This window comes from Rousettus aegyptiacus, unplaced genomic scaffold (assembly GCF_014176215.1).
Source record: "Rousettus aegyptiacus isolate mRouAeg1 unplaced genomic scaffold, mRouAeg1.p scaffold_m13_p_1, whole genome shotgun sequence".
In the NCBI taxonomy this organism is placed as follows: domain Eukaryota; kingdom Metazoa; phylum Chordata; class Mammalia; order Chiroptera; family Pteropodidae; genus Rousettus; species Rousettus aegyptiacus.
The window spans coordinates 85,481,610-85,508,576 of NW_023416284.1; the positions used below are offsets into that span (position 1 = coordinate 85,481,610).

At 37.1% G+C, this 26,967-nt stretch overlaps 1 protein-coding gene across 6 annotated transcripts in view; it reads left to right on the plus strand.

The window, feature by feature from the left end:
• GMDS (GDP-mannose 4,6-dehydratase) overlaps positions 1 to 26,967 on the plus strand; it is a 589,931-nt gene that overhangs the window by 427,886 nt on the left and 135,078 nt on the right. The window contains exon 8 of one of the 6 annotated variants that reach the window (XM_036237568.1): positions 12,995 to 17,859. The exons of the other annotated variants lie outside the window; for them this stretch is intronic. Coding sequence (XP_036093461.1) covers positions 12,995 to 13,189 — 195 coding nt within the window. The 3' untranslated portion in view covers positions 13,190 to 17,859. Of the gene's footprint in view, positions 1 to 12,994; positions 17,860 to 26,967 lie in introns of those variants that run through there. 6 annotated transcript variants of the gene reach the window in all.

A 26,967-nucleotide genomic window follows, 5' to 3' on the forward strand; every position in this document is an offset into this window, starting at 1 on the left:
TATATCTGATGGCTACAGGCTCCTAGTGCCAGGAGGTACTGAATATTAAAGGGAGCTTTGAGACAGAGGGGTATAGACTTTTCTGCCCCTCTCCTTTCACGGACCAGTGGAGACAATCCCAGAAGCCTCACAGCCATCTTTGCCACTTGTATAAGCTTTTCAAATAAGAGCAGTTGTTGCCTTTTATGGAATAGATTCTATGTGCTCCCACCATGCTAAGTACTATAATTTAATCCTAACAAGAACCTCTGTGCTACCGCATATTCTCATCCACATTTTACAGATGAGGAAACTGACTCAGAGAAGAAAGTAATCTGCCCGAAGTCATACTTTTAAAAAGATTAACAATAATTATTTAGAAAGCAAAACTTTTACTGAGATATCCTCAAATGCAGTTACTAAATGTATCTTTTCATATATGTCAACAATAGGCTGCAAGTAGAGAGAGTGTATTAAATACACTCCTCTCTTTTTGTACTCGGAGTCCATCCCCAGCTCATCATGGTAATTTGTGTGCGCCCTGAGGGAGCTCTTTAGTAGGATATGTCCTCAAAATACTAAACTCAGAGCAGGAATCAGTAACCGAGGCAGAACTTAGGGAGAAATGATTTTTTCCAGCTGGTTCAATAATTGCCTGCGTGTGCCTGTTGTTCACTAGAGTATACCTGATAATACAGTTATGGGGCTGGCTCCCTTTCAGGATTCTGAGCAATTAAAAACAGACACTTAATTTAATTCATGGGTGACCCGCAATAAATTAAAGAAGAAATTGAATTTGATCAGTGGTGTTTTTATTTTATCACTATCAGTTTTGAAGAACAGATTAGCACACAATATTGAATTGTCCAGCTATATACTATTCTTCAGGATGGATGGGGGGTGGGGTACAACAAAAGAACATTTTGAGGACGTTTCCTGTCATAGGACATTCTTATTTACATAGACATGTCCTCATCAAGAAGAAGACAGATGTCTCCACAGGGGTCAGAGACACTCTCTCTCACTGGAAAATTGTGGGCTGGATCAAAAAGTTTCCTTCCACAGTCAATCTCTAGAAGCTTCTCGAATCACTCAGGGTTCTTTGGTTGCTTTTGAAGAGGATTTGGAAGAAGAGAGCCTGGGTAGAATCCCAGACTATTAGTTCACCAGATATGTGACCTTTGGGCCTCAGGGAATTCATCCAGAAGCAAAGGGAAGTTACTTCTAGCTCCAAAAGCATTGGTCAAGAGACTGTGTCATCAGGTCAATGTCAGAAGAGACAAAATTGGGCCTGAAGGTTGAAGGGGAGCACTGAGGGGAATGAGTGACCCATTTCTGGAGTTTCCCATCCAGTGGCATCTTCGGTCTGGGACAGAATGGCTCCCAGCATTGCCTGCAAAGAGACTTGCCAGGGAAGGGCCGCCTCGGAACCAGGAGGAGTCGTGGGTTACAGTAGCAACCCACCTCCAACCTAGTTTATAAACAAAGTGGAGCTTTTTTTCTTTGAGACCCTGGCCAGGCCTGGTCCAGGAATCTGCCTAGGAGGTCGTGCCAGCCCCTGCAAGGTGACAGGATAGGCCCCTTGAAAGGCCAAGCGCAGCGGTAAGAAACCTGAACCGGGAGGGCAGTGGGGGAGTTGGAGTTGGAAAAACATTTTCAGGCATTTTTCTGCCTTAAAGGAAAAAGAAAAAAAAAAAAGAAAAAAAAATCTAAGGGCCAAGTTCTGACTGTGGAGCTGGTACAGCCCTGGCCCACACTGGTCAGGCCGCTGCTGTCGACGCACTTTGAGGTCTGAACTGCAAACGTCAGCAGGCTTTTTCCTGGCTGGCAGGAAGGGAAAGTTCCCTCCAGTGACAGACAAAAATAATGGATCTGGGGCAAGTCTAGGCCTTCAGAGGTTACAGTGAAAATTAATGGAGGACCACGTTAACTAATGTTACTCTAATCCTGCAGTTTGGGGCATTGGGCTAAATTTCTGTTTTATGGCATGTTTTACAAACTAACCTATTTTAGATGTTGGAACACTCCAGGCTGGAGTAAGTTCCAGGTCAGGAAACTTGCCCCTCCTCTTGAATTCCACAGTCCCTGGGCCACTCCTTGGTGCAGTGCCTGCTGTTCCACTTGTCTGCTATCTCCACTGAACCTTTAACATCAGCTCATTTATCTTTCAGGTGTTATAATCATTGACTTCAATCAGTATTCCATTATCCTAAACAGGCAATTATCTACATTGTCACTTTTGCCTTTGCTCTTTTGACCTAGGGGTCACAGAGGCCTGAGTGTAACTGAATCCAGCAAAATTATTCCCTTACCTGTCATATAAATAGTCATCCCAGCAAAATGAGACCCAAGGGGGCTTTTGGAGAGGTGTTGAGAAGGCCAGTCTAACTCGATCCTTTATTCTGCTCTTTTAGGAATGCAGTACTGTTTTGGCACTCTATCAAAATAAAACAAAGTTCCATTTTTCAGCTTCTTTATTTAAAGTGTGCACCCCTGAGCTTACAAATGCTTCTTTGTGGCTTTCTTTATTGAAATTTCCATTCAGCTCTTCCATCTGTTAGCTGTGTTTACCACTATTTCTAGGGAAAGAATTCAGTATTTCACCTTTATTTGGGGTGTAAGGTCATAAAACTGTCTGGATTATTTCAGCTATATTTATACCAAATTTAATATTGCTTCTTTAACAGGTTTAAAGCTTTTAATTCCCTGGTTCATTATTCATGGTGAGCAGACTGAAGAGAACTGTGTGTGTGTTTTTTTTAATGAGGACGGCATTTTATACCTTCTTGCTATCCCCTCTCCATCTGCCAAAGAGAAAGTATTCTACAAATGTGAATTTCATCCAGAGAACATCAAATTAAACTCCATTTCTATCCCTTACACATGGCTGTTGACTACATGTTATTGCATTCCAGGACCAAAAAATTGCTCAACATTCCCCTTTTTCCTAGAAATATTAATGTCATTACAGTCTGAGAAAATCTCTTATAAGACTCATGATGAAGCATGCACCATTGAAACAAGGCTTCCCAGATGGAGCTGATGTATATCTGTATATATGTAGCCGTATGTATGTATATATGCCTATATGCGTATGCGCGCATATGTGTACATGTATATGCATATATGTGTGTGTGTGCTTTTTAATAAATATATATTATATATTTAAATTTTTCAAAGCAAGATGACCTCAGCCTTCAGCAATAGAGACCACATCAAAAAGAAATATGTAAATAATACAAAATAAAAGTGCAAACAGCTTATTTTTCTTTCTAGAATTGCCACATTAAAAAAAAAATGCTTTTTTAAGTTTCACACATTCCCCATAACAGCATGAACTTTAAGGAAGCAGGGTGGAGTAGTGACATGAACATCACCTTTGAAGTGGGCAGACAGTAGGCAAATTCCCATGCTAAATGGGAGTTGTATGATGTTGGCACAATAATGCATCTGACCCCATTTCTTCTGCTGTCCAATAAGAGCAACACAACCTTTTTAAGTGGTGTTATGAAAATTGGGGCAAATGCATAGTGCCTGGCACATGGTAGATGTTCATCAGTGATGGGCTTTATTATCATTATGTGAGATTTTCTAGGGTAAGAGGTGACTAGAATTTGTGTCTAACACCATTTGTTTTAACACTAATGATTGTCTGACACCTATCTTCTTTGCCAGTTGAACACCTACGAATGTTCTGTGTTGTTGCTTCCTCAGTTGATGAGCCTTGAGCTACATCCCCTCAGGAGTTTGTAGAACTTCATGGAGAAGAGTGTGAATCTTCACCCTTATATTTATTTCCCATGTTAACGGGCTAATCTTAGAATAGGCGGGTTGAGTACCCAGATCAAAAAGAGCTAATGCAATGCTTTGGAGATTTTGTTAAATGCAGGTTTTGATCTCATGAGCCTGAGATAGAGTCTAAGATTCCACATACTGGACTCTTAGGTGATGCCAATGCTGCTAGTCTATAGACTGTTCTTTGAGTATCAAGGATCTAAGATTCCTCAAATGTTGTGTGGGATGTAAAGCTTTGCAATAAGAGGATACCTTAGATTTAAATGGAAATCTATGTATTTATCATAACTTGTTTAAAGAAAGGCAACACCTGCCCCATGACTTTCCAAACTCAAAGGAAATAATGAAATGGTATTTTTTTTTCACTACCCTTTCATGAATGTTTGAGAGAAGTCAGTATCTTCTTGATCATGATGTTTTGTCAGCTCCAGATTATTCATGGTTTTCAGTGTACAGATCGATGGAGGTACTACTGATCTCTGTGTCCAGATGCTTTACTTCCCTGGCTGCCCATGTGATTCCAGGATGGTGGCAGTGTAAAGGCCTATACACTTACACCAAGGGAACGACAAAACATCCACTGTATTGCTCAGGAGAATACTAGCCATAAAACCCCACATACCTCCCAGCTTCCCTCTTCTGATTTCTTAAAAACAAACTTTTATTTTCATCATAAAGTCAGAAAAGAGTATGCATTCATTTTAGAAAATTTAGAAAATTTGAAGAAAAAAATACCTATCATCTATTGCTTATATTTTTGAAAATTGTAGGATAATTTCTGTGTTCTGGAGAACAGTATTTTGAATTGTAAGCAACACAATTTTCTAGAGAGAGAAAAAATGTGTCAGCCACCTTCATCTTATTTCATGGCAACAGGGAGAGTATTTAACAAGGTGCTGTCTCCTTCTATCCCTGGATTTCTGGAGCAGAGCATCAGGCCAGTCAGCGAGTTGTCTGTGTATGCAGGCTTCAAAGAAATGATGTGTTTGGCTCTACTAAACATAGGCTTGAAGAAGCTTCAAAGTATAAAGGGTTTAAACCCACCATGTCCAGTGCGGGTGCCATTCTTATATACAGTTTTGACTTGCATATTTGTTATAACAATAAACTTATTAATACAATTTTTCCACAGAATAAAAGGAAAGAGTACATTTTTCTAATGCCCACAAAGATTCATTTCAGCCAGCAGCCACAGTAAGTGGTAGTGGTTGTCTTAATTAATATTTACATTGTCTGGGTCACTGAAGAAGGTAGAAACAAAGATGAAGCGTGGGGTCTTCCTGTGGTTGTCCATAAAACTCCCAAATGACCTTCAACTGAGGCAATAGCTTGCTAGCAGAAGTCTCCACCTCTTCTCTCAAAGTCTTGGTATTTCTGAAAAACCTCACTCTTGGGTCTCTGAGTTGTTTTATTTACTTATTTTTAATGATCATATTAGGTGTTATGGATTTTAATTAAGTAGTTGTCTCTTGACACTCTTGTTTTTTGGAAGAGGCCAAAGACAGCAGGCCATCTAATGGCCTCAATTTGGAAATCCCCAGTACCCTGCCCCCAGGAATGGGCAATTATTTGCTTGGTCCCAAAGAAATTTCTTTTTTGTCACTCCTGGCTTTGCCTCAGACTAGCTCACTACCTTCGGGTCTCCGAAATTCAGTTTTCTTTTCTTAATCTAAGATCATCTAAGGCCTTCTGATGCTATAAAATTATGTACATTTATGATGCCATCAGAGTTGCTGGTAAAGATAACTTCAGTAATTAAATATGAAAATTTGCTTCCTTATAAGCACAAAAGAAAACTTTGGAAGCTATTCCTTTTTTAGTTTGGGTCAAGTAATTTCTGCCCTAACATGAGTTACCATGCTTTTCTGAACTATAACTTGCTGCACATATGTTTTCAATGTAAGCCATAGCTTAAAACATCTTTCCTAGATTTTTGGTGAGACAGAAGGACAGAGTGTGTGTGCGTTTATGCCTGTCTGTGTCTGCACATTTACACACGGTCATCATTTGGGGATGCTGATGGGCCCTAATCCACTTTTAATAGCCTAGTGAGAGATTGCATCATGTTTTGTTTTAGAAAATATGAAAACTATCTGCAGCTGTGAAGGAATGACCCTCATAATTCATCTGAGAGCCTGCTTCTCTTCCTTGTGGGATCTACTTCCATATCTCATGTCAAGTCATTACTCTGTCCACCCCCCATGTATGCAGAAGACCACATGATAGATGCTATAAAACAGGGTGTTATTTCCACAAGAGGGGGAGGTTAAACCCTGTGACACAGGAGTGATGAGGCACAAGTGAGTTAAGAAGACAGTATATCTCTCCACACCAGATAAAATACTGTCCTTTATTCTGCAGCCATATTTATATTAATAATGCAGCTAAGAAAAAGAGAGAAGTAGAATTCTTATTGTTTTGATTCATTTATTTTTAAGACCTTGTCTCCAGCATTTTCGTTGCTCTTTGGGACTTTTGTAAAAAGCAGAAATGGCCGTGGCCTTCTTCTTTCAAGATTTCCTTTAATTTATTTTTATGTGTCATTCTCATGTTGATTTTGAGTAGTTGTAGTTATTTCTGCACTTTAAATTTAAGCTGCTATTAAAAACTCAATTTAATTCCTATTTTTCAAAAATGTATCATGTATAGTAGTTTCAGGTTTTCACCCAATAATAAATACTTGAACTCTAATACTCATAAACTGTTATGGCTTTGGTATTTCTTAAAAACAATCCATACCCTTTCATGTTAAAATCTCTGTCCCTCACAAGGAGACTACAGTCTTGATTAACTCATTCTTGGAATATGACATGCATGACTCCCTCAATAGAGTTTCTTTCCCACATTCCCTCAAGAGGAGTTGACCACTTAGAATTCATCCATTAGCCATTACTAAGTGTGAGCAGGGCCAGTACATCCAGTAGCAGTCTGGACTGCTTACCACAAGCTCTTAGTCAATAGCTGACCCATTTCAGAGTGAATCGCTCACTTTTCTTGCCTGTGCTGTGAAGTTATCTTACCACATATACTCAGATTTTCCTCTGATGTCACACGTACCTGTCCAAGTGTCAGCCTTCTTTCTTTATTTGTATGACTCTGCTTATTATGGTCCTGAAGCAGCCAGAACCCTTTTGTGAAATAGGTTACTGCAAATAAGTATTTCATACTCGACATTTGACATAGTATGGCACTAATCATTCTGAGCAATGACCAGGGCTTTCATTGCCATCTTAATAGAAGAATAGAGGTGTATTTGAAGAATTATTACTTCAGTAGATGCTAATACTTTCCAAGGAATATTGTAACTATTGAGAAAGACCTTGGTTAACCCAAATAACATGGCTGTTTCTCAAATAGTACACTTATCTTGAAATTCATGCTCTATTTTTCCTTTGAACTTCCCCTGCATTTTTTTTTTTTATCATCCAGTGAGAAAACCTATATCCTCCTTGCCTGTTGCTTTAACCCTGCTGTTTGAGCCTAATGTTTGCAATTAGGAGTTAACAGGTACTGCCACTGACAAATAAGGAAGAATTCGATTTTTCTACCCTAGTCCCAGCTAGCGATCATCAAAAGCTTCCCTGTGTAATCTTTTCACCTATATTGAGCTCTGAAACATACATCCCAGCTTAAACATGAAGAATATCAAACAGGATCATAGAGGTAATGTTTTCAATAAAACTCTCAGAAACTAGTTGTTACTGACAGGCTGACACCTGCAGAGAATTTGAGAGGAAATAAAGAATGTTTGTGTCTATTTTCATGTTCAGTTTTATCTTAGGTAGTATAATAGACCTTTATCAATTCTTTCGCCATTAGGCTTTTCCCGTGGTCACCAGCCTATTTTCAAAATTCTTATAAATTTATCCGCAATGATGTATAATCCTTCATGCTCTATTCAGACTAGATAATCTGGTGCATAGTAGTAGATGATGCTGCCCACAAATTAGTGTGTCTGTCCTCTGAATCTCTGTTCAAGCTTTTTTCATTTTAAGAACTAAATAAAATTTGTAAAATGTTTAACTGCCTCTGAGGAGGCAATCCCAAAACTCATTCACTGAAATTCTTTAAGGGCACCTTGTGTATCTAAAAAGTACTTTTTCTTATCGATATTCAGATTAAAAATATCCACTCAGTTGACTTATTTTTTCACTGGAGACAATATAAAAGTTTTGGGAAAATATACACATCAGAATTTCTCTACATATACTACAAGTGCTTCCCAGTTACAAAGAACATATTTAACTTTTTTCTTAGCATATTTCTTTCTTGTTCTACTCTCAGGGTTGTTTGTTTGTTTGTTTGTTTGTTTGTTTTAAAGCATTGGGTTTTGATTGTGGTCTTCAATTCATTGTCTCCTTTTGTTTTATTTTTGTTATAACTGAAAATGCCATGAGATTCTGGAGATTACAGGGCAGTTTGTACTTCGACACATTGTTGTACTCTTTTCATGAGTACCATTCTCCCAGTCCATATAAGCCCAACCCTCAATAAGACTACAGGTTTCTTCTTGCAGGGCAGTTGTTTCTATTGCTGTTGGAAGTCAACAAAAACCTCTTTGCTTGTCTCTTTTTTTTCTCCTATACTTTTAAGTTTCTCTTGAGACTGATTGTCTCATTACGTGTTCACACTTCTCAGATAGTTCTCTTTTTCCTTTTTCCTGAATATTTACAATGCTAATAGAGCTAGTTCAAATATCATATTGTGCCAGTAGAAGCTGGTAGCATAAGATGCTCTTTTTACTGGACATCTCAGATGTTATAAAACTGTCATTTTTCAGTTGGGCCACTTCTTATTTGTACCACTGTGTGACTTTGGCAGATCAATTAACATCTCTCATCCATTGTTTTTTCACAGATAAAAGAGAAACAATAATATCCGGAGTTTTGTTTTTTTGTTTTTTGTTTTTTGTTTTTTTTTTTAAACTCAGAGTTGTCGTAAGGATTCAATGGCATGTTATGAGAGTGTTTTATAACTATCAGATATTTATGCCTAATCTATTTTGAGTGAATGGCATTGTTAATGCAAATTAATGTTAACTACCATTTTATTGACCTCCTACTATGTGCCAACCATTGTTACAGGCCCTTTGCACTCATTTTCTCACGTATTTTTGTAAAGCCTACAAAAAGGCATTGTTATCCTTATTTTACGGTTGAAGTGCCTTGACTAGCATTCTAGGCATTAAGTAGCAGAAGCTGAAATTCTAATCAGGGGCTGTCCAATGCCCAGGCTTTCCTCATGTTTTCTCTTTGCACCCTAAATTAGGAGAAAGAGAAGATAAAAGAAGACACTTTCAAAGTCATTCTCAGGGGGTTACACTTGAATATAGTTTGTTTGACTGTCTTGAAGTTGACATGCTCCAGATTAATCATATTTTCAAGCTTAGATATTTTAGTTCCAAAAGAATACAGTGTTTGAGTGCCAGGGGAGGAGCAGGTGTTTTAGCTTATAAGGTATAAGGAATAAGTGAGTATCAAAAGTGGCTATATCTTATAAATCGTTTACTTATTATATTTATTTTTAGTTTAATTATTTTATTTATGTATTCTGTGAACCAAATTAAGAAGGCATTAAGTAAGTCAGAGCCCTGTGTTACACACTCTAGCAAAAGCTTCATTAATTGCTTTGGCAGCTTTCTTTATTAAAGGATCATCATTTTAAAAAAATCTTCAAAACAGTTGATTGGATGCTTTCGGTAAAATGATCTATACTCATTAAAAACATAAGTATGGATGCTTCTGATTAATTCTCTTCCTTCTCATTTTTATTTTCTGGTAAATTTTTGTTTTACTACTCAATGGTTGGCTCTCAGAACAGGAAGGCAAGTTTGACTTCATAAAATCAACAACTAACATTTGCACAGTGGTTTACCATTTACAAAGCGAGCACTGTTCACTACCGTTGTCTCACTCCCAGTGCCAGGGGTCACTGTCATAGGACTCCAATTCACAAATGAGGAAACTGCCATCTTAGGAGTACTCTGGAGCAGTTTTACTGACAAGGTCTACAGTTCATTCCATGTCTGCTTCATGGTCAGATTCTCCATTGCAAGGACAGTGTCCTGTATTTCTTGTGTTCCACACAGCTTTTAATACAGTGCCTTAAATTTGACTTTCAGTAGATATGTAGTAGATGAAAGCATGAATGAGTAAAAGATTAGTGGAAATTGTAGTGTTATCTCTGTAAAACAAAATTTTCAAACCTTACCTCCAAAGATAGCCTTTAGGTGATGTCTATGAATCTCCTAAAATCTTGGGCAAAAATGAGCCCTTGTGCAGGCTCACACATAATATTTTTCAATAAAGAAGGTATCCTCCTTATTTTTCATTAGATTCTAAAAGGGGTTCCTGACCCAAATTAAACATATAGCCACAAAAATATTTTAAAATTTTATTTAGCATTTATATAACAAAAGATAGAAGTCATCGGAAAGTTAAATTTAACCTCTGTATTACCTAATTGGTATTAACGTTTCAAGTCTAAGCTAATCAGTTTCAATTTGTTAAAGCTTAAAACTAATGAGGTTGAAGTTAGACTTCAGTCTTCCTATTGACTAATTAATAGTACAATTTTATGGCCATAGATTTCACGGAGCCCTCAAAATTTCCGTTAGATTTTTTTTTTTTTAAATGCAGGGAATTATACTACGCTAATCAATTCCTTCACTGTGTTTCCTGCCTTATTTGTATGTTCATAGCTTCAGTCTGAATATAGCTTATATTTCAGTTGACAAGTAACTCACCACAGGCTAAAATAGATATTTTTCGATTTCTCCCAGGTTTAAGAGAGTTGCTTAATCCAACTTTTAACTTTCAGGAATTTTATTTCTTCACAATTTACATTATAAAGAATCTGCTACACTAAGTGTTTTTTGAGAGAAGGATCCATTTCTTCTTTTTCTCTGTAAATATAATATACAATGCCATTCTATAGTATGTGTTCAGTTAGTGTCAGCCATTGTGAGGCTTTAGTGAAGTAGTTGGGGGCATATTACACAGAATCACCAGGTCAAAATAGAGGACTATTCTAGGAAATAATTACATCAGTAGATCACCTAATTTAAAATGTAACATACTAGCAAATAATTTTTATCACTGAGTACTTTGTTGTCTATAGTAGAATATATTATAATCAGATAAAGTAAATCATTATTCTTCATTCAGGGTATATTATTTTATATCCTTTATCTGTTACAATAGTCAAGGAATATTAAAATGAATCCAAAGTGAAAAATGTCTAAAAGTGTACAAAAATATTTAAAAACATACAGCTTAACTTTTAGTCAGCAAATTATATAATACTTTATAATAGTTATGAAATGCCAGTTTTCATCAATTATGAATACTCAAAAGAAAAATGGTTTTCAAATCAAAGCAAACAATATATTATGGTATAGTAGCTAACAAGAAACATTTATTCATTAAAGAGTTGGTAAACATAGTACTTCCTTGGCTGAAGAGCTCCAAGATATGCATTCAAGTTTGAATTCTTTAATATTTTATTAGTCATATTTTAAAGACAAGCTATATTGAAACCTTTTCTAGAGCTATTCTTCCAATTACATTTTTAAAAAGAAAATGATGAAGTGTTCATTCTTATACTTTTTAAACATTTTTCATTTATTATTCTATCATTCTAAATACAATGTGTTTTTTCAAACATTTGCACATATAATAGGAGGCATATCTTTATGACATTACATGCCTTACTAAACTGACTTTAGCTATTCCCATCTTTACACACATACATATGGTTAATGATTCATGTTACCCATTAAAGTTTTCTCTTTCCAGAATTCAAAGATATTTAAAGCCTGAAATACTGAAATGTTTATTTTTGAGCTCAGGATCTTACTGCTTTATATAGTAACACATAAACAGGCTAAATATTTATTTTAACACTACTAAACCCACTTTTTACCTTCATTATGAAAATAAGGTTTGGTCAACTGAGGTCAAGCTGGACACTCAGGCGTCACTGCCATTGTGGTTGGTGAACTCTGCCACAGAGAGGAGAGTCAAATGTAAACACCGAGCTTTTACACAGCAGCTTAGAGCTGGGATTAACTTGGATCACCTAGTCTTCTGCTTTTAATGAAATTCCCTCCCTTATATTTTCATGTTTGGAAGAGAGTCCAAAGTTATCTCATGCTAATTCAGTCAGGCAGTGCCCTCCGGAGATGTCACAGGCTTCCCTGACCCCTCCAGAGAGAGATCCAGTGAAGGGATGAGGAGAATTAAACATTCCTGAGAAATTGGAAAGCAGAAACCCCCAGAGAATTTGCAGAGAAACTCGCTCCAGACTCAGCTGCCAGATACTCAAGTCACCTTTTCAGCACTTACTTGATGTCTCTCTCAGTCCCATCTGGCTTGACTCAGAGGTCAGTATGGGAACTGGGAGAGGTGGCAGCTCCACAAAGAATTCAAGGGAGGTCTAGCAATAGCACTTTCTGTCTTTGTCATTTGTTGTTATTTGAAATGCATTCAAAAGGGTGAACAGAGCTTAGGGTGACAATAATACTGGATTTTGCTTGGCTATCTTTCTTTTTTTTTTTTTTTTTTTTAACCACAAATTTAGATGAGCTGGTATTTTTATTTTCTAAATAATGGGTTCTTTCATTTTTCGATGACTGAAATTTAAGGGTTGTTATTTTTATTACGTAGGACCTCCGCGACAAATTATTTTGTGATAATATTAGCTATTTTACAAAGGATGCTTTCTCTTGTACATTTAATGAAATTTGGGGCAAGTGAAGTGGCTAGAAAACATTTTAGGTTTTAAAATTATATTCTTTTTGTGGTCCACATTTCCTATATGAAGAATTTCAGAAAAGCAGGAAAACATGAGTACTTTTAAATATGGTATCTATATTGTAAACAAACTAAGAAGCTGAATTTTTTTAGTTTGTCCATTTTATTTTCTGTTGAACTGATTAAAGTGCAGTGTGCCCTGCAGTGATGTTGTGACAAGATTTGGAGATCCTTACACAATTTTACACTTATCTCAGATTCCTAAAGAAAAAATGACACTTACCGGGGCACTGCTTTAGGCCGGATTGCTGAATAGGCAAACCTCACTGTACCAGATCTGTTTGGCCCTTCGACAGGATTTGTTTGGTCCAAGCAAAGTTTTACATTTTTTTTTTTTTTTTTTTTTTAGCTAAAAGTTAAAATTTGAGAGTCGTTTTAAACAAAACTCTCATTTCTTGTCATTTCAGATGGGAACTGTCTGCTGGAGTAGAGTGCACGTTGCCCCTTCTAGAAGGGAAGGGGAAGGTATACTCCACAGGCCAACAGGGGTGAGACCAGCCTTGGGCCTTGGAAGCACTGGAGTTGTGAACCTTATCTTAGACTCTTTTTCCAGTGCCTTATTAAAAAAGAAAAATCACTTTCCAGAGTACTTTTTTCACTAGAAAGTTATTTCTAATTTCTGTATAAAAGCAGATATATAAATATTACACTCATTTCTTCATTGGCTTACTTTCTTAAGATGCTTTTATCTCCTACGTGGTGACCAAGAAAGAGAGTTGGCCTAGAAAATGGAAGGTGTAGGCTCTATTGCTGGGCCTGTCTCTAGCCATCTGGAACATCTTGTTGAACCCCAGTTTTCTTATCCTTAAAAATCAAATGTACATCCCAACTCCTAAGAGTTCACCAATCTCCGCTACTATTCAGTTTTTAGTGATTCAGTACTCAATAGCTTAGGTTCCTTAGGTTCCCTGCCAAAAAAAAAAAAAAAAGGAATCAAACATGTTGATGCACTGAGAGTGTGTTGTACATAACAAACAGTGCAGAGAATCTCTTCGTAATGGTAAGACTGATTGAAATAATCACCTTCTTATTTCATCTTCATAGTTTTCTTGAGGTGCAGCCAGTCTGTGCAGCCAGTGTGACCATAGTTATAGTGGATGTTTGCACTTGATATCTGAAGTAGAGTTATTAATAATGGGATCCAGGGATGCTTCAAAGGACCCAGGTCAAAGACTTTAAAATCCTCAGCCCTTGGTATTAAGACTGAAAAGTGGGAAAGGGAGGAGGGTCCTGTGTTGAGTCTTTGAAATGCCTACCCAAAGCCCTCTCATTGTATTTCTGTTTCCTAAGTCAGTGTGTGCTGAAAGAGTTAAAGGGCTCCAAGCCTTAACTCACCATCATCGGGGAGTGTCTTGGGCACTGGAGAGTATCTGGCACAGGATGTGTTTTCATGGAACTGCTTATCAAAACTAAGCTTCTGCCGTTTCATTTAGACGGGGTGGATTGGGTGGAAAACTGGCAGAGGGATCAGGAAATCTGCCTTCTGTTCCTCATTCTGCTGCTGCCTGACCCTTTTGCAGGTCATTCCCCCTAATATGTCTCAGTTTCTCCATCTGTAAAATAAGACAATGAAATTAATGTTTTTTATAAGAAATGTTAGAGAGATCTATCTGATTATTTTCATCAAAACTATGGCAAATGAATACTTTCAAGGGGGCTCTGCTTTGATCCATTCGTTGGTTTATTCTTGTCTAATGCTTTCTTATCTGTTTGGAGGGGTTTTTCAGGCCACAGCCTTCTTGCTGCCTATTAATGATTATGTTCCCACCTAACCTTCATATTAACACCATCCACCACCACTCTAGAAAGAGAGACAGTGGAGGTGGGAGTTTTTCATGCCAAAATAAATAATAAAGTTTGGAAACACTTAGGCCAAGATAATTAGGAAAATGATGTTGAATAAAAGATGGCATAAGATTTATTATCATGCCGAAGTTCAAATCCAGTTCCCAAAAGCACAATCTCCAGTTAACTGATCTGTTATAAAGGTTTGTTTGTTTGTTTAATATTTCATTTGTTTAAATATGCTGATCACTCCTCAGTTTAGGCTCTACTTAGAATTTTTCTTCATTGAGAAATAATGTTGGAAAAAACTATCAGCAACTATTTACTATTTAAACAGTATTAATTAAACTAACTATTCAGAAAAATGACTTAAAGCTCTTATGAAATATCTACCTGTATAATGCAAATTTATTTTTTTGAAATAGCAGAAATCCACATATAAGATATATAAATTATCAGGATTTTTATGCTCTTTGAAAACTTGATTATAGCTGAACTGTTTTGGGCAAGGAATCAGAAATTCTTAAGGATGGAAATGTTGAAAACCCAGAATCCTTTCTAGAACACATTTTTTAAAAGAATTCATGCTCTGAAAATGCTGTTTTTATGTTAAGTATGATAACAATTCATGGAATTATCACATTGTATCTCAGTGATGATGTGGAACACTGATCTCTTAGGCATTAACCCTGGAATTTTCTCCAATAATATTATCATTTATAATGGCAATAACATTGTACAGATCACGGGATGCTTTCAAACTATTATTTAATGGGATATCTAAAACTCTATAACCTGCGTAAGATCGAGGGTGAAATAAGTGACTTGTTTAAAGTGGCAAGCCTAGAGTCTTAGGACTTCCATCTGAGTTCTTTTCACTGCATTACATTGAGATTGCCCTTTATGACTACCTATTTTCCTATAAAAACACATCATTTGAGGCCTTCATGTCTTGGCTCTGTGATTCTCTCAGCTCTTACATTCTGTGTACAGGTTTTCATTTTGAGTATATGCTTTTGTATTCAGTCTCCCACAACAGGCTCAGCTTTATGTAATTGTCTCCCATTACATACATCTCACAAGTGATCACAAAAAAGGTCCCTAAGCTACCAGCACAGTGTTTACTGTTGGGAGGAAGACCTTTTAAAAAACAAAACAAAACACGAAACAAAATAAGAAACACTTTTTTTTTTTTTCACTCCTTTGCTCTTAACCTCCACTTCCAGTAGTGCTAGGAGGAGTTGAATCAGATGAGAAGCAGGCAGTTCTGTGATGCCTGGTTCTGTTCTACGAAACCCTGAAACTGGCAAGGGGATGCTGCAGAAGAATCTCAGCTGAAGAGATTGGCATTTCAGCAGGTGGCACTGTTTCCTCCAAGTGATCAGAACATCTATATGCCCCCCAGCTGGGGGGGGGGGGGGTCACCATTCACTCTTAGGAGCAAACATCTAATATTTTGTCCTTTTTCTCAGTGGTCCTACCAAAGTTTTAAACTAACACTGAGTTGGAGACAAAAGTGAGTCCTACAAACTGAGAAACTGGCTCTTGTTGCTTTGTAGATCATCAGGCCACCATAATGACTGGGATATCCCACTGTTCCCCCTAAAGCAAACCTGCAGTCCATATCACTGTTAGAAATACAATACTTGATTTCTTTTTTTATCTCTATTAGTCCTGGAGTCAGTCACACATAGGCAATCTATGTGAAAGAAAAAAGAAAGGCAGGAGCAATTGTGTAACTGTCATTACAACCAAGTGTGTTCATTCTCTCACTGACCAAGCTCTTTAATGTCTGTGGACACATGCATCTGAAGGCCTAATCAGATAGTGAGTATAACGCACTGGTAGTAGAGGATTTATCACTTGGCAGCCAGTTTACTCATGGGGATACACTAGGATTTTATCTCCATACCCTTGGAGAATTGGTTGACTGACTCTCTTAAAGACATAATTCACTGGTCCTTCAGCTCACTTGCAGAGCCCTCTTACTAGAGTCTATACTGAATTTGCTCTTTTTCATTTTCACTTCAGAGGATCCATTCTAGAGAATACCTCAAAGTAATGGAGCTGGCCTAGTGGGAGAGGACATATTAGTTTATTGTCACAAGTGTGGATAACCCAGTGGCCCACATTTAGCAACATCTTAGAATATGTCTAAAGTTCCAACAGCACAAGACATGCTCACCCACTTTTGCTTTTTCTCTCTATGGTTTTAGAAAGAGTTTAGTAGAAATGGGAACTAAAGATTTGACATAGATTGAGCAGAGGTATGATTATCACACCAGCTCATTTTCAAGAGCAAGAAAGATATACTAAATATTCTACCTGCACACTTTAAAATGACCAGTTTCTTAAATTATGTCTTTTGAAGCAAACGTTCACTAGCTATTTTTTAAATCAATAATATCAACATTGATTTTTTAAAAAAATATCAACATTACCTAGTATCTCACAGTGAAGAAAAAATCTTAGGAACATTTAAAATTTAGTTTTGAAATGTTATCAATTTGAAGTTTTCTAAATACCTGTTTAGTCTTAAGTGCAATGCAATAAGAACGCCATTGTGTTCTTTGAAAAAAAAAATGAACAGATATGTGAATGTGATGGGGTTAGTATACTTCCTTCTGAAGATGCAGCACATTGCACATCTTCCTAGGAAGGCTCAAATCATAAAGTTAACATCTGTATTTTGTAAAAACCGCTCTCAGTGTGCTCACTTTCTCTGAAAGTTAGAGGCTGAAAGAATGAAGCACAGATCTTCTCCAGGCCAAGAGTTGCATCATAAGCCCTTTGTAATCAATAAGAACATTGTGGTGGTTATTTCATAGCTGATTAACTTATATGTCTACAAGCCAACACTTGACTTGAAAGGCTGGTCTGGTCTCTCGTGGTGCGAGCATGGCCTTTACTAGCCTGTCCTGGCACTGAGCTCTGGGACTGCTCTTTCCTGACCGCAGCCAGGGTGCAGCCCTTCAGTTTCGTAGTGAGTAACCCATCAGCAGGAGCTTGCTCTTCTGTGAAAGGGCATTTTGTCTTTTCGCGCAGTACCACAGTGGCAAGGTAATTAGTGTTAGGGAGGGAAAAAACAATTGAAAACCGTATCAGAAACCTGGTTATGGACTTTTCAGCTTTGAAAAGAGAGAAAATGTGGTAGCTTTAATTTTCTTAATAACTGGGATAAATGCAAACAATTACAGGCAATTGAGCATTTAATGACAAGATGATGCAGAAAGGCATAAGTTAATAAAAATTGCTCATATGTTTCTCAGCTGGTTGTTGAAACATACTGTGCTTGGCTTTTCTGTAATTGGTTTATATGGTATTGTGTTTTAATACATGTCAGGATCTTAGAAATTCTTCTTTAGAGTTTTTGTATTCCTTCTTGCAGACTTTCTGTTTCATTTTTAGAGAAACAAAATCCTTGTGTCTCATAGTTAAAGTATTGTTTTGTGGTATCCTAAATTGCTTTTAATTTCACTAGTTGTGGGGCAAATAAACCATTGTATACTTGGGGGGGTGGGGGGGAATTGGCAGAAAAGCAGAATATGTTAAAGACTCTTGCTTTTCATTGCTAGTGAGATTTCCCAACTGGAGCTTCTCTGTTTTATTTTGCCTCTGGCTAACATCTAAAGATCAGTAATAAAGCTCTATGCAAATGCTTTCATGTATTAAAAGAACAATATTTTGACACTCTGACACAAGCAAAAAATACAACACTAAATTAGTGTTCAGGATAACAATGAAGACATTGTTCATTCATATGAAATGAATGTGAAAAATGTTGTGTTATAGTAACAGAAAAGGTTTCTCCTCAGTTCTCAACCTTTAGCACTTGTTAGATGACATTACTTATGGTGTTGTGTAGTAATAGACAATTGTTTATTGTTAACAATGTATCTTGAGCAGTCACTGATACTTGTCAGACTACTGAAAATTTTAGTCACTGAAAAATAACAGGGTCTGGCAATTTCAGTTAAGCTTTTCTAAAATTTTTTAAAAGTATTTTTGAACATTTTAGAATTTTCAAATACTTGATACTCATAAGTTAAATGTTCTGAAAATGTTAATTCAATTTATCAAAGGCTTCTTTTTCTAGATTGTATCTAGAGTTATAAAGACTCAGAAAAACATCTCCCATTACCATCTATGTATTTTTTAAATAGTTGAACTTTTAGGAGCTCTCTTAAATTTTTTTTTTAACTCAGTGAACATAAAGGAGCTCTTCATTTAATTTTCAATAGGGTGGAGGGGCCCTTAATTAAGGCAAAGTTATCCCTAAATTACTATTTTTATATGTAGTAGAATTTCTTTCCTCCTGTATCAGTGGGCGTAAATATTACTGTTATAATAAATGTTTTCTTAAATATAACTGGCTTCCCTTTTCATCTCTTTCAATCCAGGACATTACAGAGTCAGCATCTAGGAAATAATAACGCTAACAGAAATAGTATACTCATGAGTAAGACCAAGTCAGTAAGAGCAAGTTGACCCCCCCCAAAAGAACAAAGCTTATATACTGTGTATATTGGGGTATTTTTATATTTAGCAACCAAAAATTAAAGGCAGAATGATAAATCTAAATCTAGTCAAACATAGTTATAAGAATATTGAGTGGGAGAGTGACTTTTAAGTTGAAATCCTGATTTTCATGAATGGGTACATTGTAGAGAAATACATTTGAAATGAATTTAAATGAATAAATTGAATGGAACTGTAATTGCCAGTTACAAAGATGGTACATATGTCCTATAGCTTGCAGTCTACAGAGGAGATGAAGAATGAGCAGTCATCAATGCTCTTTGGGATTAAAAAGCAGACTAATAAGAATTCTCTGAAGCTCTTCTACTCCTCTAGTGTGCCTTAATTGTCTCTTCCTTTGTGCTACCTCCTTTCCTGCTAGCATTTATCTCATTAGTCTATGTTATTTTGGTTGGTGGTCTTCACAAGGCAGTCTTCCTTGTGGAGTCTGCAGTCTCAGGTAGTACTTTATCCCCTTTGGAACTGCCTTCTCAGTTCTGAGGAGTACAAGTCATTCCACAGACTCAGACTGTGCAGTCCTGGAAGTCTTGTTTGGTCTCTAGCTATCTTCATCTGAGCTTGTTGGCCCAAGTTGCAGAAACCAACTCAAAGAAGTTCAAGTAAAAAGGGATTTGTCACAAGGAGCTTAGGGATACTTTACAGGAAGTGGAAAGTGAAATCTGCTTTCCTGTGTGTCTGTGCATCTCTTTCCTCACTCCCCCTCAAGCATTGTAGTCTCTCTTTATCTGCTTCTCTATTCATATAGGGGCTTCTCCTGCTCAGTTCTGCAGTGCTGCTTCTGCAGACCTCTCCTTGGCTTCGGCAGGGCCAGGCGACCCTATGCGACAGCCATATAGTTCCAATGATCAGTGCTGTCCTACTTATTCAGTCTCTGGATCTCTTACTACCAGCCCTTTTGAGACTCAGATTGGCCCAGAGTAGTCAAATCTCCATGCGTACTAAGGGAGTCACAAGGCAGGGAAGGTAGAGGGACAGGTCATCTGACAAATATAGCTGACTCGATTCACTCTTTCAGCAAGAGATGTGGGTAAGGATAGTCTTGCTTAAGAGGAAGGTTTTAGAAAGCTTCCATGCCTGATGTCTTCTGGATACTACCTGGAGTTTGTCTTAGAAGTTCTTACTTATATCAAATATCAGACTTTTAAAATCCTTTTCCTATATAAATGTTGGAAATCCATAACCCAAAAGGCACAGCATTTACCTTGTTTATTCCTACCTGGCATGCTCTCAGACTGTAGCACAATGCCTTGCACCTAGCAGGCATTACATAAATACCTATTGACTGGTCAGGTCCCCAACTTAGCCCACGGAAGTCCATGGAGCTATCCCTAGCAACCATTTATAACAGAGGTTCTATCAGAAAATGCATTCCTAGCCATACCCATTAGGAAAATGCACGCTAGTGTAAAGCAATAAAAAGAATGCTAAAAAGGAAATCAAGATTCTTGTCCCAGCTTTAGCACTAAGTAGGTGTATGACTTTAGATGAGTCATGTAATCTCACAGGTTTCAGTTGCTTTGTCTTTAAAAGGAATTGAATTGAATGAGAACATCTCTGAGGCTCCTTCCAGCTATAAAATTCTGTGGCTCTAACAGAATGAGGATTAAATTTACTCCACCCTTTCAGTTTTCCCTCCTCATATGGGTACGAGAGTTTGGTCATGAAGATTAAGTAGATCCTCACGCACTGATAAACCTCTCAAGCTACATAATCATCATTGTCATCATCATCATGATAAATAATAGTCCTTGAGCACTTACTATGTGTCAGGCACTGTTCCAGGCACTTTACATGTATTAACTAATTTAATCCTAAAGACAACCCTATGTGGCAGGCACTATTATTGTTCTCATTTTTCTGAGGCAGTGGAAGATTAAGGAATTTGCCAGTAAATCTTGCTGCTGGAGTTTAAACTTAGGTGGTCTGATTCTGAGTCTGAACTCCAACCACAACACATAGTAGTTCTCACTGTGGTCTCCAAACCAGCAGCATTAGCTTCACCCCAGAACTTGTTAGAAATGCATATTTTCAGGTCCCATCCCAAGTCTCCTGAATCAGAAACTCTGGGGCTATAGGAAGCCAGCAATCTGTTTTAACCTTCCAGATGATCCACACTAAAATTCAAGAATTCCTGTCTCCTCTCTTCAACACTGCATTTCACCATACCCATTAAGAGGTTCTCTATTTATATACTCCCCAAGTATTACAGCTGGGAGTTGGGGATGTGGTATCACTGCCCATTTATACATGAAAGAGGCAAGCATCCAAATGTCAGATGATCATAAATTAGGAGCTAGTTATACTCTTTTTCAACCTCTCTCTCTTAGAGTTGGCATCACTGATTAAATCACTACAGAAAAAAATCAGGAGTTGGAGACAATTACAAAGGAGGGAAGAGAGGACAATTATTCCTTCAGCTGTGCTATAGAGAAGAGGAAGCCTCCTCCATGAAGCCCCAGCACAGTTTTTGACAGGTTGAGCAAACAGGATTAGGGCAGTGCCTCATGTAGTAGTAGGTCCAGATACCCTTTCCTTACACAGGGTGACTAGCCTTGCACTGTCCCATGCAGTGTCCACGAGATACATACATGTGATTACTGAGCATTCGAAGAGTGCCCAGTCTGCACTGAGATGTGCTATAAACACTGGATGCCAAAGACAATGCATGGAAAAATAATGTAAAATAACTTGATAATTTACATTGACATAATAATGTCATATATGTATTGAGTTAAATAAAACATTAAATTAAACTTTGCATTTTCTTTTACTCTTTTAATATTGCTAATAGAAAATTAAAAATTATGTAGGTGGCTTGCATTACATTCCTATTGGGAAGCACTATTCTAGACTAAGCTTTAGCCTTAATGCACACAATATGATGCGTATATGGTTTTTATTTATTGCTAATGATGATTATCAACACTGGAACTGAGATATCTATGGCAAGGCTAAGACCTGTTATACCAGGGAGCCCAGAACCAGCCCAGAAGTTGGATTCCAAAGGTCATAGTCAGACTGAGAGCCAAAACCAGGTGGTCAGGACAGGCTTGAGGGGTAAGGTCATAGAGAAGTCAAAACTGGCTCCCAAGAACATGTTTAGGCAGCATGGCCAGGAACTATGAGCAGGGAGATGGAAAATCAGGTAGTATGAGTGTAAAGTAACTTCCTGCTGCATACCCAGAGCTTTTATATTGTTTCTGATGAGCCAGGAACTAATTTTACAATAGCTTACCTGGGTATGCGAGTGGGAGCAGGTAATTAGAAACACCTGGTTGAGGTAGGTGGCTGGGCACGCTCCAGGAAACAACAACTTCTGGGAAGTATGTTGTGACAGTAATGATGTTAGGGCCAAATTGGAGCATTTGTTAAATTATAGTCACCTGAAAGTGAGTTTCCATATTCCGTGCATTAGTCTATGAATTATTGTTGCCGTCATATAAACCTAACTATCTCTACACAATTTTAAAGAGAAACAGATCCTTACATAGAAACCACAAGCTGAAGGAATTTTTATATTAAAGGCAAAAATGTTGATTACTGTATGAAACAATCAGCTGATATTATAATTATCATAAGATAGTATATTTTTTCCAGAGATGGCTGCAATAATCCCTTCTATCCTGCACATTCTCTTGCAGTGTGACTTTATCACTCTTCTCATAAAAGGGGAGATTCTGTTTCTCCTCTTTTGAATTTGGGCTGACCCTATAACCAATAGTAGACAGAGGAAGTGACACCAGGTCACTTTTTTTATGAGGCCTTGCAGGTTGTGTTTTGGAAAGAACGTTGGGCTAGACAAATGAATGATGAAGGACCATGGGAGGTGAGCCACATGGAGATCTCAGGTGAATTCAGCATCAAGGACCCAGACCTGTGAGGGAAGCCATCTTGCTACTATAACCCCAGCCAAATTACCTTGGCCAGCACCACAGGGAGCAGAAATGAGCCATCTCCCCCAAGCCTTCCTGAATTCCTAACTCATATAATTCTGAGCAACAGAAAAGTTTAAGCCACTAAGTTTTAGGATGGCGTATTAAGCAGGATTGGACAAGTGAAACATCCTTTGTTTGTATGTGCATTTTCATTAAGGTTCTTTAATACATTATTTACATGGTCACATAACTTTGAGACACAAATAATTGCTTAAAATAATTCTTTATACACTCGGAATGTATTATGTTGAGCATATATACATACAGGCTGTAGATTTTTCTCAAATTAATTGTGAGTACTAAGAAGCCCACAAAATGATATTACGTAGGAATGGAAAATATCTTTCTTGATAACCACTTTTATACTGCATAATAGCAGGAAGATGTTGCCGAAGGAGAAACCAATTTTGTTCTCTGTGGCATGGCCTCCCAGCTGAGGGGTAGTGCAGTTTGTGATCTAGGCTAATATAAATTGTGATCAAGGCAGAGGGGAGGCAATAATTACCAGATAGCACCATAGCGACCCTGTGATTTATGGGCTGTTCTATGAGTCACATGAACCAAGTAAGTGCTGAAAAATGATAGCACTCATGTCCTGAAGCAGAGAAAGAATGAGCTTGGTGAGAGGGTTTTGAGAGAAGTTTGAATTGAAGCTGCAGGCTGCCTGCCCTCAGTGCACTTTTCTGCACTCCCTCATATGATTCTTCAGGAAATATCCAGTCTCATTCAAATAGTAATAGTACTTTGAAAGGTAATACCCCATGATCTATACCTGAGGTGGGAGTGGGGAAGAAGGCTGCAAGGAGAAGAAATGATGCATTCATAAAACAGATGAATAGCGCATATTATAAGGACTTTTATTCAAAGAAAAATATGTAGCTGGAGCTCAGGTAATTGTTCTCTATAGATTCAAAGAAATTACAGGTATCATGTTTTAGTTCAGTTTGCTAAAAGCAAAGTGGGAAAATTACAGGCCATGGACCAGTTGCCTATTTTGATAAATAATGTTTTATTGGGACACAGCCATGTCCACTTGTTTCTATATTGTCTATGGCCATATTTGTGCTACAACACCAGAGTTAAGTAGTTGTGTTAAACACCCTGTGACTTGTAAGCGTAAAATATTTACTATCTGGCCCTTTAAGAAAAAGTTCTTACCCCTGGCTTAAAGAAAATAAATGAAAGACTTAATCGGAAGTAATCAGGAAAGACATGGAAGAGAAAAATTCATTTTAGAGATTGAAGCCACATTAGCAATCAATTTTTAAAATAAACGTTACTAAAAACAATCAGATGAACAACAGGAAATCACATAAAATAATATGGAAAAGAATAAGCATGAAAATGATTAGAAAGGCAATAACAGACATAGAAAATAGAAGAGATACAACATGAGTATAAATGGTGTTCCTGAAAAAGAAATGGAACAAGAGATAGAATATACTCAAAGATTAAGACATAAATATATAATTTGAATCTACATATCAAAAAAGTAGACGATATTCCCAGAAAACTTGATTCAGAATTATTAACAGAAGCCTAAGAGCTTTTAGGTTTTATATTATTTCCAGAGATGAGAAAAACTAAACCCCAGCCTTTGAATCTGTAGATTGGATACGTGGCTAGAATAAAAGGATAAAGGGTAAGGCAGATTTTGACATAAACTCTTTCCTTCAGGGGATATATCAATGTAGATGATATCTTAACAGCAAAAATAAGAAGAGCTATATAGTTTTCTCAGTTGTGTTTTATTCTTTTTGTTGTTTTTATTAATTTACTATTTAATGGTTTTTCCTATCTAGTAACTTTGTATCTTTGAAATGTCTGAGGAGTCCTTAATCAAAGGAATTCACAAACCACAGTATTTTTACTCATGAAGAAAGTTAATAGCTTGAGAGGGCCTTAAGGCCAGTTAAGTTTTATGCTAGATGATTTTTTTGATATAGATTTATTTGTTAGTTATTTGGTGGCTGTTTTCCAACTACTCTCCCAGGCTCAACCTCAGACCTACCTACATGGGTCCCACAAACTGTAAGTCCTGGCCTAGCACAGGACTACTTGAAGTCCTGGCCCAAATTGTAAACACCAAGCTGTCATCGTGAAAACAGTTACTGAACAAAGCTTAAAAACAAAATGTATGTGAATGGATCTGTAATTGGCATCCTTTACTGAGAATTTTAATTTCCATTTGTCTAAATTCTTCTGATTTTTGTAAGAATATTTTCATAGACTTTCTCCCTGAAATCAATAAATATAAATATATACATATATTTAATTCTGTTTTAAGATTATTTTTATGACAGTAGCAAAAGCACAGGGCTGGAAAGGCAGCAGTCAAATAATGTAGTTAAACATAACCTTGATTAACAAATCTTGTTATTCATGGATGACAGCTCAGTTAATAAGTGTTTGTGGCTTGGATACTGAAGTGGCGGTTAATGCTGAAGTGGAAGCAATTGTAGAATTCAGATTTTTAAGACAAACATACATCACACCCCAAAAGGCATGCATGGAATCAGGTGTAGTTAGTCGGCTGTGGTGATGTACTTTGGGTGTTCTCCTTCACTGGTCCAGCTGTGAACAGACTCCAGAGCTGCCAAATCAAGGAAATAGGAATGACCCTTCACTGCCCACTTCCGCATTCATGATTTGAATGGCCAAAGAGTAGCTTGTGCAAAAGGAGTATTTTTATTTGAAACTTTTTAAAGTTTTATTTTGACTTCTCTAAATTAGATTTGTAGAACAGATAGTTTAATTACATAGTTACAAAAGACTACATGTCCAAACTTAACTAATATTTATAACTATCTAACTTGGCCTTCAAATGTCAATGGTATGGTGTCAAATTTCTCCCTAAATTTTATGTGCATTTAAAGCAAAATGAATATGAGATATGATTTAAAAACTGCACTGTTCATTTGACATGAAGGGACATTTTTATGTTGAAGAATCTGAAGCATTGGTACATTCCTTAACTGATTGCCTTTCCTCCCTGTGAGATAGATTAAAAAGCAGATTTTTTTCATTTCCACTAGTGAACAGGTCAGCGCTGAAAGTAAATAAGTATCCGAGGAAGTGGATAAGTCAGTCATATCCTTAAAAGGCACTGAAAGAATGTGGGAAGACTCTGTCTTTTTCCTCCTTCATTTCTTGAGAGACAAAGAAAGAAAATTGACATCTAAAACATGTAACCTTAAAATCCTTTCTACAGTTAGAAACCAAAGCTGGGTGGCAATTTGATCACAGATTATGCCCTAGTAGTGTCATGGGTCATATGTTCAGCATGTGAACAGGAAGGTGAGAAGAGGTGAACTTTTGCCTCAGTTGTGCCATCCATCAGAGAATAAATAGACCAAATCAACGTGTGCAGCTGGATAAGGAGATGGGTGGCTGAGTACTTTTCACACAGGGGTCTTTGTGTCCTGGACATGATCTGGCATTATGATGGGATGCACTGGGCCTGGGCTTTGTGGCAAATTACTAACCCATTATCACACCAGAACACAAGATCATTTTTCTTCTAATCCAGAGTGTCACCTGTTCTTCATTTACCAGTCAAAAACCATTAATTATGCTCAGTGGAAATTTAAACAAAACCCTTTCTCTCTGTTAAAACCAGTAAACTATTCAGTAATAACAAATAAATCTGCAGTTGTATATCCTTTCCCTTCCCATTCCCAGACTGGAGTCTGGTACGATATGAACTTTAGAGGAAATGCCTAGAAATTGATAGGTCAAAGGCTGCAGATAGTCTTATGGAAAAGAAAAGAGCAGATTCTTGGCATTCGCTCCAGTGAAAGTGAGAGGCTTCTACTGATCCCCAGATTCCTGCTGAAGAACAAAACAAGCATCAGGGAACTTGTGCCCAGCGTTTAAAGTAATCTACCATTAACCAGTAATCATATTTTCTCTTTTCATTTTTAGCAAGCCTTTACTTTCTTTCACATGACTAAAAATGTGATTTTTTTCAAAACCATTCTAGCACAACATAGTGTTTTAAAAGAAATAAGCTGAGTGGTCCTGAAAGACCCATTTGAAACGTTATTTTTAGAATGGAAATTTGAGTAAAACACATTAAGTATATACACTAATCCCTCAGAAAAATGTTCAAATAGGAATTC